The sequence below is a fragment of the Colias eurytheme genome, chromosome 4, assembly GCF_061535395.1.
Source record: "Colias eurytheme isolate Ceu_HAF_F1 chromosome 4, ilColEury1 Martin Lab GWU primary, whole genome shotgun sequence".
Lineage (NCBI taxonomy): Eukaryota > Metazoa > Arthropoda > Insecta > Lepidoptera > Pieridae > Colias > Colias eurytheme.
The window spans coordinates 8,266,015-8,285,165 of record NC_142983.1 but is presented as its reverse complement, the minus strand read 5'-3'; the positions used below and the strand labels follow the sequence as shown (position 1 = coordinate 8,285,165).

Here is a 19,151-nt window from a genome sequence, read left to right as displayed (position 1 = left end):
GAAACAAATAAACGATAAACGAATTATAATCTGACAGTATAATATTTAATAATCTGGAAAATAATCACAAACCTCATTTTAGCATCTTTGGTAACAATTTCTTTGGCAACAAGGCTAAAATTCATCACAGTAACCTTCTCATAGTCAAGGTATAAAGGATTATTGACTCTTATAAGGAAGGACGCTTCATTGATTCCCTTAAAAGGCGTCACATCAAAGACACCATTATCATCAACTATGTATAGTTCAAATGTTCCATTCTTTCCCTGAAATAATTGGACATAATAAATATATACTACTATGTAGTATGCATATGTGTATGTATGTATGTGTATCTTATGATATATTAATTTGTATTTCATATATTTATTTAGGTAATATTAGTAATATTATTATTTATATATTTTTTTTATTTTTGTTCATTTTTACGTATTTATATCATGTACTGTATAAAATGTGTATATATTTTATGGTTCTCTTATTATTTCTACCCTATTCTAAAAATATGTTTTTATTTTGTCCGACAACTTTTTGCGCTTCTTTGCCTTTCTCCCCGTGGTTGCCTGGCAGAGATCACTGCATAGTGATAAGGCCGCCCTTTGTGCTTTCTAATCTTATTTTTGTAACCTTTATGTATATTTTGTTTTTTGCACAATAAAGTGTTAAATAAATTAATAAATAAATATAATATTTGAACAGCAGGCTTTACTATATTTGGTATTAACTTAAATAATAAAGTTTACAAGCAAAACATATTTGGCTACATCATTATGCAAATTAAAAGATAATTTTTCACTTTACTGTTCTTAACTGCTATTTTTTGACAAACACACAACTCAAGAAAATCTTTTTATTTTGATTTTATGAGTCTCTAAATGATTTTAGAGATCATCAACAAAATCTTTTGAACCATTTTGTTTCACTATAATTTTGTATTTTATGGTACAATAAAGTATTTAAATAATTAATTAAAATTAGGGAGGCAAAAAATATATAATGAATACCTGATCATAATCATAAACTTCAGGTATGGCATCTTGAAGGAATGTGATTGGTGTGTTTTGTTGAGCGTTCTCCATAACCTCACACACATATCTGTCACTTCTGAACCTTGGTTTCTCATCATTCACATCAGTCACTATGATTGTCACTTCGGTTGTAGCACTTGGTAGTGGCGATATAATATGTGATTCTTCTGTAGCCTGTTAAATGCAAATTATATTGAAAATAAGTTAAAAATAAGAAGAGTTTGTAGAATAAATGTTTTATATGGTTTCAGCCTAATGTTCAATAGTTCCAGGGGTCCATCAATCCAGGGATCATTTTAAGTTATAATAAATAAGACATGATCTTCCAATAATAATGAATTGTGGTAAATAAATAGAATATAGGACCTTCTGTAATTTGTTTCTTAACTATTTAATTTAAGATGATATAAGTGTAGTTTCTTATGGATTTTTCATACACTGTTAGTCATAATTTAGTACCAATATTAAAAGTATAAAATAGCCAAAATCTTACCAAAATCTCCAAAATATAAGCCCCATTGCTATTATTAGGGTCCTCTCTATCCAGTTCATTAATAGTGTACACAATGCCTGAACTGGTGTCGATCTCAAAGTGTTCCTCACCCCCCGATATGATGCTGTACGAGATTCTGTTGTTGATACCACGGTCCCCATCAACAGCTTTGACTGTAAAGTTTAAGATATATTTAATCCATCAGTCCCCGGAATCACAGACACAATAGATAATCTATTGTGTCGCGCCCCGATCGGGGCGCTCGGTGGTCAATGGGTTAATATGATTTGGTTACTATTTAAAATCTAAAAAGAATGTTTAAAAATACAAATGTACTTATAATAATATATTATAATTGTTATGATACTAAGTTATGATTCTCAGTAAAATCATAACAAATATAAAATAATATTTTGATTGAATCGGAATTACCTTGTAACACCGATGTTCCAACTGGTGCATCTTCGCTAATGCGTGTAACTGGAGTAGCTACCACAAACTCTGGTGGTTGATCCTCTATATCCTGAACTTTAATAAGAATAGCTGCAGTCCCAGTATTAATTCTCCCTTGGTTCGCCCTGTCCACTGCCAAGACTCGAAGTTGGTAAAGTGATTTACGTTCGTAATCCAAACTATTAATTAAACGTATAACTCCCTTCCCGTTTACAGTTTGGATTGAAAAGCTTTCCTCGTCTCCGTCCAGTTCTTGTAGATGATATAAAACCTGAAATATTTATTGATTTAATTTCCACCAATTTCTGAATTTACGGGATAAATATTTTGATTTGGGCTTTGATGACATTGACACAGTTGACAATTGACATTGACGATAAAATGTCATTTGAAATAATACAGTTCAGAAACAGAAGAAGAACAGTATCAACAAAATTGTTTTAGAAGTTATAAATTATTAATTTTATTTTAATTGATTTATAAGTATTTAAAAATTATGTTTACGGCACCTCATTATTTACATGTACTTATTTCCTTTCATTTAAATACCACATCCTTTGAACTTACTTGACCATAAGCTCCTTCGTCTAAATCAGTTGCTTCAACTGTAGCTAAAATTCCGGGTTTTGCATCTTCTTTCACCGTTATGGCAGAAGGATAAGGTTTAAAAATAGGTTCGTTGTCGTTGACATCCTCCACTAGCAATAAGAAACTTTGTGTTATAAAGTTACCCTCACCCAAGTGACCGTCCGTAAGGGTTAAAACAAATGAGTATTCATCACGCACCTGAAAGAAAAGTTAATAAATCACTGACTTTTTATAATGCAAGTATTTCATATGATTATATTTAAAATGTAATATTAAGTTGGTACCTCTCTATCTAATTCCTTAACTAAATATATATTTGCTTCGTTGGATGAAATGGCTTCTATTCTTAAAATATCACTACCGATTTGGTTTCGAATACCGAATTTCAAGGCATCTCCATCTGGATCTATTCCTCGTAGTCTGTATATAAGGCTACCTGAAAATTTTCATTTTTATTATATTATAAGGATTATATCGATAATTGAACCTTAAAGGTACATACGTAATATATTAGTTAGATATCTTGTTAGATATACAATCATAAGCCGTAACATAATCTATTAAATTTATTTGTATACCACGGATCTACTGTTTGTCCAATTCCAAGCGCTGAATGGATTTTGATGAAACTTGGAAGTGATGTAGCACATGAGCTATATAAATACTTTTTCGGATAAAGTAATCATGAAAATGTTGAAATGAAATTATTTTTATCAATGCCTATACATAATGACTGAATGGAAATAAAATTAACCATAAAGACTGCTGCTTATGATATCCGATACACAATAGGCTAATATCAAGGTACATAATATCGATAAGTTATCAGACTTTGGTTCCCACTAAGTGCTACCATTGTAGGGCTTCCCTTCCCCCTGTTGGGTGTTAGTTGTCTTGGAAACAAGTTCCCCTTAAACCAATTTCCGGGTGTCCGTCCCGTAATGCGATGTTTTACACTCAAACGAACTTAAATATTTGTGCATAATACTTTACAAATGTGAATGAGCGTGAATGCAGAAGGTTTCTTTAACAAAGGTCTTTGAACCCTTTTAGAGTATCTATACGTTTTGTTTACCAGACGCATAAATTAAAACTATTGTTACATATTCGTATTTATGCAATGGAAGACCGCTGAATCTGTTGAATTATTATAGTAAAGCAAGCTTACGACGAAGTTATTGATGTTTTTCAAAAGCATAGATAAACTTACCAACTGGTGTGTCGGGGCCCTCCTTCAGTCTTATCACGATTTCAGAACGCCCATCTATCAAGAATCTCGGTGGTCGGTTACTTTTAACTACGTGGCACAGAAGTAAAAATATAATTACTCCTATAAATCGTGGATATTTTAATCGTACTCTAGGCGGTGTTTTCGCATTGTTCGCAGTAAACGTTCTTGTGTACATGGTTCACCTGCAGCATCGGATATCATATGTTATTGTGAAAAACATCATTTTCCCTGAATTTTCCCTCACACGGTTTCTCCGTGGGAAGCTGCGTGCTCTACGGGTGAAAGTGTTGACAACACGCTTTACTTAATCTCTGGTACGTGCTGGGTTATTGGCGGGCAACTGTAAGAGACAGGTGACAATATTGTTAAAGAAAGGTGATAACGAAAGTATATTACGAAAAACGATTTGGCGGACCAGCGTGACTGTGCTCTATTTATTTTACCGCACTATCGTCACGTTCAAGTGTATTATGATAATATAAAAACAACTCATCGCTTATAAACGATGACTGATTATTTTGTTACGCTGCAGACATATTTTATCGCTGCCCGCTGGGCATATGAGATAGTAAATAATGTGTAAATCATGAGCATACATAAATTAAATAATAAATAATTGAGAATTAGCGTAATATTCGTTTTCGTTTGACACGGCTATTCCCCTGCGGTAAAGTTTTCTTATCCAAGGTAATTCGTGGTTACCAAAAACTGGGTCGCAGAGTTCAACAAATAATGTGGGCTCTAATAATCTCAAGATTTTTATTTATTCTCATTGACTACCTTTCTACTTATTTTTAATTCAAAAATAAAAAAGCGAAGAAGAGATACTTATCCAAAAACTTCTGACAAAAATATGTGTTCGTAATTAAACGACACATTCAAATTTTAAAGAATATAATATTATAGCATATCAGGCCAGTATAAGTTGAATGGATAGAGGAATGCCTAAGTCCATTCCGCACGCTAGGCGTAAACTATTAGGCACACTGACATCTGTTTCACACGATTCCCTTTTAATAAGATTTTTAATGATGTTAACTGAAATCCCAGTATGTGGGTTACAGTGGTATGGGAACCAGTGCGTGTCAAAGGCTGTTAACTGGCCGTGTCTTATTGTCTCGTTAGCACATACCTTGCCTAACTCGAGATGGGAATTATTTTATATAGCATTCATCTTTACATCTGAAACGCCCGTGACTAATCTTTACTATCAATACTGCTTTGAACATTCACAATCGATTTACTTACGTATAAAAGCGTAATAGACAGTAACGAATTACCGATATTACTCTATTTGAAATTGTTTGTGAAAATGTGCTCAATAATCTTATATTTTTTATTCTCCAATTTGGTCGGCCTCAATGAATGACACGCGGGAAAATTTTTTTTACTATTTTTTTGGCAATATCTACATGAAGTTTGTCCTTTGTTCCAGGAATATGTGATCAATATTGGTAGCGATCACAATATCGGATATTACCATTATAGATGCATTAAACCTTATTATATTCATTTTTGATGTAATTTACCGCTACGAAGCTTATTAGCAACATTAAGTACTTATTTAAATCGCCAAAGCTTCAGTGAAATGAAAAAGAATTGATTTACCCATTAAAGCAAGAACGAAAAGAAAAGTCAGAACATAAAATTGATGTCTTTTATAACTATGTTGCGCATATTTTGTTTGATGTTGGTTTTGCAATTATTTATTTTACACAAAACTTTTTGATTTCATAAGAAATACGATAACGTTAAATCCGATAGAAAAAAAAAACATTACAAAGTTAATAAAAAGATTTGATGTTACGACCCAGCTCTGATGTTTCCAATTTTGCAGAACGAATTAAGAAAAAATAACGAAGTGTAATGGTTTCAATGTTTTTTTGGCATTATGTAAACTGAAGTTGTTATTATTTGAACTATTGATAGTTTGCAACGTATCTATTGTTAATACATGCTTATGTATTAAATCTTAATTAATAGTAGACATTAACTTGCTAAAACTTCAGGCTATAAGATAGATCAAGAGATAACTACAAATATAATATTATCTATGTAAACAAATTTGTTGTCCGATTACATAATACGATAAAATTTCTTTTGCCTAATGAACAATTACTACATTTATAATGTGATCATAACCATTATAAAAGTTTTAAGAGTTACGCACCGGTCTTTCCAAACAATGGTGACATTACATAAAAAATAATTAAAAGTGACCTCGCATTACTGGACAGGTTGCGGTATATGAACATGGTGTAATCATTACCATTTTGAATGTACGACAGAAAAATACGTAACGAAGCGGTTTACCCTCCCATAAGAAGTTATCACTTTAAAATGTAGAGTATGGCTCTACAATCCCTAAAAGTATATTTTATTAAGATTATGCTATAGTTTATATAATATAAAACATGTTCATCTAAGCGCTTTGGGTATCTATTACTCTTCTGCAGCATAAGTTTGTCTTATCATATATAAATTTAACTTTCTAATAGAATATTATGTAAAAGTTGCTTCCTTATTAAGAACGTTATAACTTATAACACAGGTTAACTGATTCGTGTAGCTTAAGTACCCCTACAGTTTACAGACTATCCATTATAATTTATATGTCATATCATTATTACCATGATTACTAAGTAGGGAACATATTACCAATACATATTATTTTCAATTAGTGCATCCGTCGTATACATATAACATACTTATTTAAAAAGAAAAGCTGCTATACAAGTACATATGTAGTTACTTACTGATTTTTAGAAAATTTCACACGATTTGAGTGTCGTTGATATGAGAATAACCGATGAATAATTCGTCAAAATCCTTCCTGTCTGTTTGAAACAAAAGGCTCATTGGGTGTGAAGGCCGATGCTCGAAAAGAATGGGAGAGTGTCGGAGGTTGAACCCTGCTTTTGTGAACTATCATTCGCATACGAGGATGTGTGAGAATTTTGCTAATAGGTACGTATTGCAACTGTGATATCTTTGCAGTCTTGTCATCACTTACAGCTAATGAATTCTGAGCTTTAATAAATGAGCCTCTTGGAGCCGTGTTGGCTTAGCGTCTGCTGTATTGTTATTTAAATTAAGAGCATATTGCATGCGAACTGTCATTGTAGCCGGTATTACACTTAAATTCTTGTAATGAGCCATAATACTTAAAAATATTATGATGCGACTTATTTTATCGTGAGACTTCACTATGATACCGCTTTGGGTCTATTCATTTAAAAGGAAACCTTGTGTTGCACTTTCTTTTTTATGTTGACGTAAAGGTGTGAAAAATAGAAGAATAATTAATAATATTATTTTTATATGAGTACAGTTACATATATACTTTGTTAAATAGGTATCATGTATGTTGAGAAAGTGTATACAAATTAAACAGGTATTGTGTATGTCTGTGTGTAATGGCGTGACGAAAGACAGTGAAGTGTTTACTTTTAACCAAAAGGAGTTCAAATCACTCGCCGAAACGAGAGAAAGCTTACCCTCCGTTACTTCATTAAACATTTCAAATCTATTTCTCATTGTTTTTGACTTTATTATAGGGAACTAGAAAATGAATGCCATATTTCTAATTACAAATCGATATATATGTACCTAGTGAAGTCTTAAATTTAATTAATGGTCTGGAATTAGATTACTAGACCGTGTTTAGTACCTACTGTGGCAATGGCATTCGTTCTAAAGTATTTTTTTAATGATTTAGTAATAACAAGTCGATATCTACAATAATGGTTTTCTTATAAGTATAATTTATTTAAATGTAACCTATAAAAAGTAAAACTACGGCATTACAATCATACGTAGGTAATGTACCTAACCATATAAAGTAGGTTATATTATACTGTCTAACATTAAGTTAAGTCTAGATTTATTTTATTATGTACCTATGTACGTGTTTTACATTCCTCTAGTATAAAAATACACAATTACCTTATTTATTAAAACTATAAAGTAGGTTAAACCTTTGACTTCAATCCGCGATTTCACACACTCTAGAAGCTAGATACTATTCATGAATAATCTCTTGTAATGCCAAAGTTCATCCAGATGTAATACACTATTTTTCGTGGAAGAATAACGAATATTCATATTCATCCATCATATTCACAAAATTTTCGGCGATTATAATAATAGAAAGATGAGATTAGATCCAAGTCTACTTAAAAATTATTTTTATTTGTCTGAACGAAGTCCAAAGCAATATTATCTTTATTAGAATATAAATTCTTATCATAAACTTTAAAAATATACCTAAGTTTTATTTAATTGTAAAATATGCTAGTCGTGCCTTAAATATAATAACATACGATAAAATCTACATAAACGCAACATGTTCATATGAATGACATCCTTACTATATTATTACATATACATATATATATATATTTTACAAATGCTAAAGTGATTTTTCTTTTTACTTCTATCATATCGCAGAGCGAATATTTCTGTGTTTGGAGATACTAGAGTTAGATAGAGAACTATAATAAAATTATTACTAGGCTAGGCTACTTTTGGTTTGCTTATTAACTGAATGCTATAAAACTAAATAATTAATTTCCTTGATTACGTGCGAAGCCGCGTGCGGAAAGCTTCTACAGTATTCAAGATTTAGGGTGTGTGTTTCCTAAAAATTGGCTTAAATGAAATAAAGGCCGTCGTAACTTAATAAGTAATCCGTAATCGCTTACTTTTTAGGTTAAGACTTAAGACGCAGTAAGTTAATTTGTCGCTAATTTACATCATATAGGATATCATGCGTGTGATTTACGTAACTATACCTACCTACTGGTATGTACTTTGTATTTATGCAATCCATACTAATATTATAAATGCGAAAGTAACTCTGTCTGTCTGTCTGTTACTCAATCACGCCTGAACTACTGAACCAATTTGCATGAAATTTGGTATAGATATTTTGATACACGAGAAAGGACATAGGATAGGTTTTATCCCGGAAATCCTACGGGAACGGGTTTTTCTCTCAAAACGCGGGCGAAGCCGCGGCCAAAAAGCTAGTTACATATATATTACATACTTAGCATTCTTTATTTTATCATGTTCACTGTTATTATTTTAGCTTTCCGTCGTTCTAAATTAAAAATAAAACATATTATATAAACGGTATATTATTAGTTTAATTTAACTTATGTAGAGTTAAAATGAAACCTCAATTTTAAATTTTTCTATCTAGTAGACATCTAAGTATCTACTAATGAACACCAACGAGTCATACCTAGGTATGTCTCAAGTACAGAAATAATGTCAAACAGATGTCCGGTGCTACAAAGCAGGTGAACCGCTTTTTATTAGCGAAAGTATCACAATTGCACTTAATCACAGGGCTGCTTCCTTCATTCAGATGCTCACACTATTACTATTACCTCCTATAGTTACCTGCTAGTTACAAGTTACAACTGACACGCGCGCACGCAATCCAATAGTTATTATTGAACATGCAGATGGAAAATTATTTGTCTACTTTCCCTTGTACTATCAAATTAGATTAAACGTTTTGCCGCTGAAGACTATAAACCGACCTATCCAAAAGTATAATTTGTACGTATCTATACGTATAGAATGTTTTATAGTTGTAGGTTGTGTGGTAAAAATGTAGAGACTTGTCAATTGTAAATATTAATTACGATATATAAGTTATTCATATTAGATAATGGTTTCAATGTAAATGTGTGAAAATCTCTATCGTTGGTAATTACTTATATAGGGATTATATTAATACTAGCGGTCCGCCCCGGCTTCGCCCGTGGTACATATGAAAAATAGATGTTGGCCGATTCTCAGACTTACCCGATATGTACAGAAAATTTCATGAGAATCGGTCCACCCGTTATGGAGGAGTATGCAGACTAACATTGTGACACGAGAATTTTATATATAAGATTAAACCGGTGAAACTTACCAAAATAACATTTTTAGAATGTGGAATAATATTTGTTATGCTCTAGAACTTTCATCATGAGAACTTTTATCGTGGTATGAATTATATAAATCTTAATTATTAGGCCTTTTCTCTCTTTATGATGCCAATTAATTAGTTTATTTTTAATCAACCGACTGATATCGATACAATAACATACAAGTTCAACAATCGGATCGCTAGTTTATATTTCAACTTCATAATAAAACACTAACCACACGTTTACCCTGAAAGTAAACTGACACTACAAGAATTATTATTATTAGTAATTATAGAAAGCGAATAAACTTAATAACTACATAAATAATCGATATTAACTTGTAGAATTGTAAAATATACTACTATAATACTATTTGGCAGTTTTTATAATAATTGAGTCTATAGGGATAGAGTACAGTAGAACTAGGTAACTGTACACATTTGTTACCTTTACTACTAGTTATTATTCTGTGCCTTTACTTGCAATTTCCTGACAATTATAATATATTCTCATAATTATAAAATACAAATGCATGTTCACAGCTGCAGCGCCCGAATCCTAGTACATGAACTAGTCATGAATGTAGAGTCTCTGAAAAGAAAAAGTAGAGTACTAGAAACTCAGAACCAAGTGGTTATGGAAATTATAGAAATTGAAACACGAAGATAATCAAAAATAAAATAATCCACAGACCGCAGAACTAAACAAGGATCGTTGTAGAAAAATGCAAATGCTCCTACAGTTGAACAAGGGCATTCGCCCAACGCCGGTACAGGTGAGCGCGGGCGCAGCGAGCGTGACGGCTCGACCGACCGTACCCCGATAGTCCCGCAACGTATCCGGTGTCCTGTCTCTGGATTACACTTTTATATGGATATTAGTATCACTAGTATTCATTCCCGGGTAAAAGCAAGTATTTTTATAGCGTATGTGCTGTGCCCCGCGGTTTAACCCGCATTGTTCCGACCCTGTTGGTCTAAGCGTGATGATATATGGCCTATAGTCTTTCTCGATAAATGGGCTATCTAACAGTGAAATAAAATAGGATAGAGGTTTTTAATATAGGACCTGTGGTTCCTGAGATTAACGCGTTAAAACTAGCAAACAAACAAACAGGTATCATCAAAATTGGTTCCATAGTTCTCCCTTGATAATTAAAATTGGCAAATAAATATTTTTAAAACATTTTTATCATACTTTGCGTCTTTGCGAAACTACTCAAAATATGCGAACATCCATACTTAATATTATAAATGCGAAAGTAACTCTGTCTGTCTGTCTGTTACTCAATCACGCCTAAACTACTGAACTAATTTGCATGAAATTTGGTATGGAGATATTTTGATACCCGAGAAAGGACATAGGGAAAATTTTATCCCGGGAAAATGACGCAATCCCGGAAATCCCACGGGAACGGGATCTATGCGGGTTTTTCTTTCAAAACGCGGGCGAAGCTGCGGGCGGAAAGCTAGTATAAATGCCTCATTTCAAAGTACCTACTTAAAATAAAAGAGTGTTTTCTAAGAGTTTATTTTATTATATACGCATTAATTACAAGTAAAGTGATTAAAATGTTTACAAACTTTTTAAGACTGTAAACAATGAAAACCTTGGATATTTCGTCTCTATATTTTCACGATAGCTTTACCCGTATTTTTTCCAGCTAACATTCCAACAAATGCCTCAAATACATTGTCAAACCCTTCAGTAATATGTTCCTTTACTTTAATTTTACCTTCTAAAACCCATTTTATAAGGACTTCGAATGCTTCTGGCCATTGTTCGAACCAACGATGAGCTAAAAAGCCTTCGATTTTCAGCTGCTTCATAAAAAGGTGCAATTGTAAAATGGGAGCAGTAGGTAGGCGGGAAACGTCAGCATTATATGCGCTGATACTACCGCAAACAGATACTCTGCCGAAATTATTCATATGACTTATGATTATACTGCTAATTTCTCCACCAACATTATCAAAGTAACAGTCCACACCGTTGGGAGCAGCAACTTTAAGTACTTCATTAACATTGCAAGTCTTGTAATTATACACCTTGTCAAATCCTAGCTCATTCTGGAGCCATGCGACTTTATCATCTGTTCCCGCAAATCCGATAACCTTGCATCCTTTAATTTTAGCAATTTGCCCCACAATGGAACCAACTGCACCAGCTGCACCAGTCACAACAACAGTTTCTCCTGGTTTGGGTTGACATATTTCGAGAAATCCAAAATATGCTGTGGCTCCTACAGCGCTAATTGCACTTATACCAAGAGATGGCGATAAACCTCTTAGATCTGGAAGTTTGTACACAATATCCAATTTAGAATTACATATATTTGGGTTCACAATGCTATAATCACTCCAGCAACTATGTGAAACGACCTTATCGCCGAGTTGGAATCGAGGGTTTCTAGAATCTTCTACTACTCCTACAATGAACCCGAATTGATCAAAGGGAAGGGGAAATTTCCTATTGTATGCTCGTTGGTATGGGTCTACACTCAACCATTCCGCTTTGATGAGAATTTCACCGTTTTGTAGCGGCGGTAATTCGTATTCCACAATATTAAAATCATCGCGTTTAGGAAATCCTTCAAAATATTTTATTACGACGTATTTTCGAGCTTTAACCATGTTTACGTGATTTAAACGTGACCGTCGTTAAGTAACTGAGTCATGGGTAATGATTAAAACAACTCTTCACGATAATGATGTACTATGTATTAACTATTAAGTACTATTATTTATGTATAGTACAAGATCCGTCTCCTCGATTTTGTATGTATCTGTTTTTTGATCAAATTAATTTTAATTTTTTTTGGTAAATAAAGATTTTATTTATTTATTTAAATGAACGTTGAGGGAGTATGAAGTTGATTAGCGTCCGTAAGAAATTGATTGGAATATCGTAAACAGGAAAAGTAAATAAATGTTTAAGTTTAATCTATGATAAAATTAATTTCCTATAAAATATTTATGCAATTTATATTAATAAAATTATAAATAAAATTATTACTCATACAAAAATGTATTACGAAACTTGCAACCAAATAACCTATCGCTGTTATCGCTAATCCATTGCATATTCCTTTAAATTTCATTTAAAATTAATTTTGTCAAAAAACAATGCAGAATCAAGCAGCGGATCTTTGGCTAGAAGTAACGTATTAAGTAAGTAGGTACTTAAATATTTACTTATTTAGTAATCTATTAGTTACAGACAGGAAAGTAACGGTTTATTATATTATCTAATGATAAAATGTATCTATCGTACACACCGCTGTCCGTTAAATATAAGTAATTTTAGTAAATATTTTTTTAATGTATCGATCTGTAAAAAATAATGAATTTTATTTTATTAAAAATTATTTTTGATAACATAATATGTATTTTTTATAAATACCTTGAACTATTTTAAAATCCTATATCTTTATCCATATCTATCTATTTCTATAGATTTCGATAATTTTATAGAGATATAGATATAGAGAAATAAAAAAAAGGAAAATAGAGATTGGAAAATGGTATCATCGCAGACGGCAGAGTACACTCATTGTTATTGGTGCACATGCAGGTATAGAGTAAGATCCCAGAGTGATAAGACATAACTTATTTTCTAAAAGATGAAACTTTAAGTTCTCAGTAGTGTCTCATGTACTTTGTATACCTGCGTGTTTGTGAAGTTTGCCCAGTGACACCTGGGCAGGTACCAGGTGAGAAAGGTGACTAAAAATAAGAGTTACTTTACTTAAATTTAGATGGCTGATTTTTAGATATATTTTATAGAATATCATTCTCAAATGGTATCGCAAGTATCAGACACTTTTCATGGACCAAAACTTTTGTCAGACGCTTTAAAGCTCCACCAAAAATAACCAACTAAACTTTACTTATTTTTTAATGTCTGATTTTTTTATATGTTATCAACATAACTATTACAAAATTATATTTAATCAGTCAGACAAATTGGAATGACCAAAAATCCACTAAACACAAAAAATATTCGGCCGTGAGTACGAACGCGAGAGCATTATGCATGCGTTTCAGAGCGAGTGAGACGTCCGGGTTACTACCCGGTTCTCCTTCTTCCAACTCACATTCTGTTTCAGTCTACTGTGTATGTGCGCGCAATGTATAGTATACATTATACCCGGCGCGGCGAATGATGATTCCTATGACACTGACAGTTATTCTCAAGAGACAAACTTGTAATGGCGTCACTATTAAATTAGAAACGTATTGGAGGCGTCTAAAAATGGCATTTATTAATTTTTACGTAGCTTTATGCCATAGCAATGATATTCCGTTGGAATTATAACCATTCTTAACATTTACGAGAAATTATATCAATCTGACTCGTTCGTACTCACGGCCGAATATTTGTTGTTGTGTTGTTGTATTTGTTTGTGTGTTAAGTGCATTTTTGGTCATTCCAATTTGTCTGACTGATTAAATATAATTTTGTAATAGTTATGTTGATAACATATTAAAAAATCAGACATTAAAAAATAAGTAAAGTTTAGTTGGTTATTTTTGGTGGAGCTTTAAAGCGTCTGACAAAAGTTTTGGTCCATGAAAAGTGTCTGATACTTGCGATACCATTTGAGAATGATATTCTATAAAATATATCTAAAAATCAGCCATCTAAATTTAAGTAAAGTAACTCTTATTTTTAGTCACCTTTCTCACCTGGTACCTGCCCAGGTGTCACTGGGCAAACTTCACAAACACGCAGGTATACAAAGTACATGAGACACTACTGCGAACTTAAAGTTTCATCTTTTAGAAAATAAGTTATGTCTTATCGCTCTGGGATCTTGGACTAGTACGTAATAATTAAACGCACTGTATAAATAAATTGCTGCAGCTGCAGGCACTTCTACGTCCGTCCATCTTTGAAGCGCCAATGAAGAATGATCAGTAAGCCAATGTGTGAACAGGAATCTTGGTTATCCATCATTTTTGCCCAACACGTTAGCCTAACACCTTGGCCCCATGTGTACTGCCGGCTTTAGAAATGCAAATTGTACACAGAGATACGAGAAAAAAATTACATCATAGTTTCTATTTGTAATATTATAAACTTACATACATTATTTCTACATTTTTTTTTATTTTAATTATAAAATTTCAATGATACAATTACTAGTTAATCTTAAAGTTAAATCATAATATGATGGTACAAAAATTACAATTTTACAAAGTTCATTTTATTCGCAAATAAAAACGTTAAACCATCGAAATATTAGATCGAAACACACTAAAATAGCGTCGTTACAGCTTGACTACTGCCTTGCCGATATTTTCACCAGCTAACATTCCAACAAATGCATTGAATATGTTGTCGAATCCTTCAGTAATGTGTTCTTTTGCTTTTATTTTACCTTCGAAAATCCATTTACAAATCTCCTCCGTTGCTTCTGGCCAACGGTTACGCCAACGGTGCACCCGAAATCCTTCGATTTTTAACTGTTTCATAACAATGTCTAATTGTAAAATGGGAGCCCTCGGTAACTGGGAATTATTATCATTAATAGCACTAATAATACCGCATACAGACACTCTGCCGAATTCATTCATGTGACTTATGATTGTGCTGCTCATTTCTCCGCCAACATTATCGAAGTAACAGTCCACACCGTTGGGAGCAGCAACTTTAAGTACTTCATGAACATTGCAAGTCTTGTAATTATACGCTTTGTCAAATCCTAGCTCATTCTGGAGCCATGCGACTTTATCATCTGTTCCCGCAAATCCGATAACCTTACATCCTTTAATTTTAGCAATTTGTCCCACAATGGAACCAACTGCGCCAGCTGCACCAGTCACAACAACAGTTTCTCCAGCTTTAGGTTGACATATTTCAAGAAATCCAAAATATGCTGCCATTCCATTCGTTCCGGCTGCCCCAATACTAATAGACGGGGACAAACCTTTTAAATCAGGCAGTTTGTAGATTACGTCAAACATTGTTTTGGGTTCATTTGGATCAACAATGCAGTAATCACACCAACCACTGTGTGTAACAACCTGTGTACCAATGGGGAAACGAGGGTTCTTGGTGTCTTCTACTACTCCCACAATGAAACCAAATTGATCGTAGGGTACGGGAAATCTTCTATTGTACGCTCTTTGGTATGGATCAACACTCACCCATTCGGTCTTTACAAGTAGTTCACCATTTCGTAAAGGCGGAAGATCGTATTCCACAATTTCAAAATCTTCACGTTTAGGAATTCCTTCGAAATACTTTTTCACAACGTATTTGCGAGCCTTAACCATATTGATGTATGTTTAGCTTGACAATCGATCAGTAACAGCTGACTATTTCCCTTAACCATTTAATTAGCATTGACTTGGTACTGACTTGATAATAGAAACACCAAACAAATAATTGCATCATATTTTGCAATGTTATAACATTATTTTATTTGTTTAAATTTACCATTTTTGATAAATTTTCATTGATAAGATTGCTTTTTCATTTTAAAGTTTGAGCAAAATGACACAATTGCATACAAAATTTATTTAATTCCTAAGTGGCTAATGGAAGCCAACAGCGGTCAAAAGATCTTCACTTTTCAATTGTTTAATAAGAATGTTGAATAATTTATTATAATACCCTTTGGAAACTGAAAAGCGTCAGCATTATAAACGCTATCAGCGTTTACTACCGCAAATATACACTCTACCAGAATCATTCATGTGGCTTATGATTTTGCTGCTTATTTCTACATGTTAAAATATTGTCAATATTTTAAGTAGCAATTAACATTACAAGTCTTGTAATACGCGTTGTCAAATCCTAGCATTCTGGTGCCATGCGATCTATTCATCTGTTCCCGCAAATAAGATAACCTAGCATCCTTTAACTTAAGCTATCTATCCCACAATGGATCCAACTGCGCCAGCTGCACCAGACACCAGACACCAGTCACAACAACAGTTTCGTCAGCTTTAGGTTGACATAATTCGAGCAATCTAAAGTTACGACATATTTTCGAGCTTTAACCATGTTTACCTACGTGGTTTAAACGAGACCGTCGTTAAGTATCTGAATAATGAATAGTGTTTAAAACAACTCTTCACGATCATTATGTGTTATGTATACTTAAGTATAGTACAAGATCCCACTGCTTGATTCTGCAGGTATCGGTTTTTAGATAATATAATTTTAAATAAACGATGAGGGTAGGTACTCCCTCATCGTTTATTTAAACAGTGGAATCGCGTCTGACACATAATTAGAAGAAATTAAAATAAATATTTAAGACATAGAAACGTGATTTCATTTGCAAGCTAAAGTTGCAAAATATTAAATCTGAACTCTATGAAAACTGAATACTGCTTATAGAGCAGGCTCCAAGGAGATGTTCGTTTGCAAAAATAGCGGACCTAAATCTGACTTCTGATATATTATATTGTACAGATCCCAGACATCCTATAGACAGATGTTGCCAACCAGTTTTGTGGTCCCCCTCCCCCCACCTCGGTAATTAAATATGGCATACAAAGAAAAAAATAAAAATTTCCAAAACATGCCGTGTGGGGTATCAAATGAAAGAGCTTATTGAGTAGATCACGAATATATATTATACTATAACATTTCTTACACTTTCTCTACGATTTTTTAGAAAAATTACGAAAATGAGTGTGATTGGCAGGCAGTTTATGATGCAGACACCATGGACTTAAAAGTGAGCGTATTTAACGATGTCATGCTTGCTTTATATGATAAACATGCACCATTAAGACCTGTGAAGAAAAAGCACACACCTGCACCCTGGCTTTCTCCAGAACTTAAATCGCTCCTAAATAAAAAACATCGTGCCAAGTCTAAATTGAAAACTGCTAAAACTGCTGAGGTACAGGTCAAATATAAAAGTATCCGTAATCGTTGCAACGTATTGTGTAGGGATGCACAAAGGCGCCATATCCATAAGTCGGTCGATAACGGCGACCCTGTTAAAATTTGGAAATTTTTAAAATCTCTAGGAGTTGGTAAAGCCTCCCACACCTTTTCTTCTTGTAACATTAATATCGATAATTTAAATTCACACTTTGCTTCTTCGTCTATTCTTAATCATAATGTACAACTTGCCTCTACTGTTAAAAATCTTCCTACCATTTCTACTCCTGATTTTCCCCCGTTTATTTTCAAGAAAAGTTCTGTAGATGAAGTTAAGAAGACAATCCTGTCCATATCATCGAATGCCATTGGTACTGACCATATCAGTCGTAATATGATCATTCCTATCCTTGATATCATTATTCCCGTCATAACACATATCCTTAATTTTTCAGTCACCTCCGGTTCTTTTCCTAGTTCCTGGAAGGACGCTCATGTCATTCCCATGCCCAAAAAATCTAATCCTTTGAGTTTACCTGATTTTCGTCCTATCTCCATCTTACCATTCCTTTCTAAAGTACTCGAGCGTCTTATCCACTCCCAGCTTACCAGTTTCCTTAACACTAATAACATCCTTAGTCCTTATCAGTCAGGCTTTCGTCCCGGTCATAGTACGACGACAGCCCTGGTTAAAGTTACCGATGACATTCGTCATGGTATGGACAACAAGCAACTTACTGTTCTAACTCTCTTAGATTTTAGCAATGCTTTTAATACGGTAAATCACAATATCCTTCTGAGTTTGCTACGACTTCTTAACTTTTCATCGACAGTTCTTAACTGGTTTCAAAGTTACCTGGGCGACCGGCGGCAGCGTATCCTGATGGATGACAAACATTCATCTTGGTGTGCAGTACCCGCCGGTGTGCCACAGGGTGGCGTCTTGTCACCTCTCCTATTTGCCATATTTATTAACAATCTCACATCTCAATTAACTTCTCCCTACCATATGTTTGCCGACGATTTACAGATCTACACGCAATCAACCCCTGATAACCTACCTAACGCAGTTCATTCCATCAACAACGAACTAACCAACATAGTAACATGGTGTGATCAATTTGGCCTAAAAATCAATCCGTCGAAAAGCCAGGTCATCGTTATCGGTAGTCCTTACCAAATATCGGAGGTTGATTGGGGTATACTGCCTTCTGTACAGATTCGGGGAGAAATCATACCTTATAGCGAGCATGTCAAAAATTTAGGTGTCTACCTGGATCAGACACTATCTTGGTCGCATCACATTCAGGAACTGAGTCGGAAATTTTATGCTGCTTCCAGTTCATTGCGGCGTCTTCGTAATTTCTTACCCATATCGACCAAAGTTATGCTAGCACAGTCCCTTCTCCTTCCTATTATTGACTACGCTGATGCTTGCTTTCCTGATTTATCAGTCGAGCAGATAGAAAAACTTGAGCGCCTCCAGAACTATGGTATCCGGTTTGTATTTGGTCTTCGCAAATACGACCATGTCTCTTCCTTCCGCAAGAAGCTCAAGTGGCTCCCAGTCCGCTTTCGCC

General features: G+C 33.7%; 1 protein-coding gene and 2 pseudogenes across 1 annotated transcript in view; all 3 read right to left on the bottom strand.

Annotated features, from left to right (window-relative positions):
- The window catches only part of Cad88C (cadherin 88C), a 45,604-nt gene that overhangs the window by 21,008 nt on the left and 5,445 nt on the right, over positions 1–19,151 (bottom strand). Inside the window, exons 2-8 of the mRNA XM_090120704.1 lie at positions 3,773–4,133; positions 2,847–2,998; positions 2,542–2,760; positions 1,954–2,245; positions 1,522–1,694; positions 1,005–1,202; positions 73–266 (exon numbers count right to left, since the gene is read on the bottom strand). Of these exons, the coding sequence (XP_089976830.1) occupies positions 73–266; positions 1,005–1,202; positions 1,522–1,694; positions 1,954–2,245; positions 2,542–2,760; positions 2,847–2,998; positions 3,773–3,968 (1,424 nt within the window). The 5' untranslated portion in view covers positions 3,969–4,133. The remainder of the gene's footprint in view (positions 1–72; positions 267–1,004; positions 1,203–1,521; positions 1,695–1,953; positions 2,246–2,541; positions 2,761–2,846; positions 2,999–3,772; positions 4,134–19,151) is intronic.
- Positions 11,256–12,439, bottom strand: LOC149909105 (prostaglandin reductase 1 pseudogene; annotated as a pseudogene).
- On the bottom strand, positions 14,822–16,015 carry LOC149909104 (prostaglandin reductase 1 pseudogene; annotated as a pseudogene).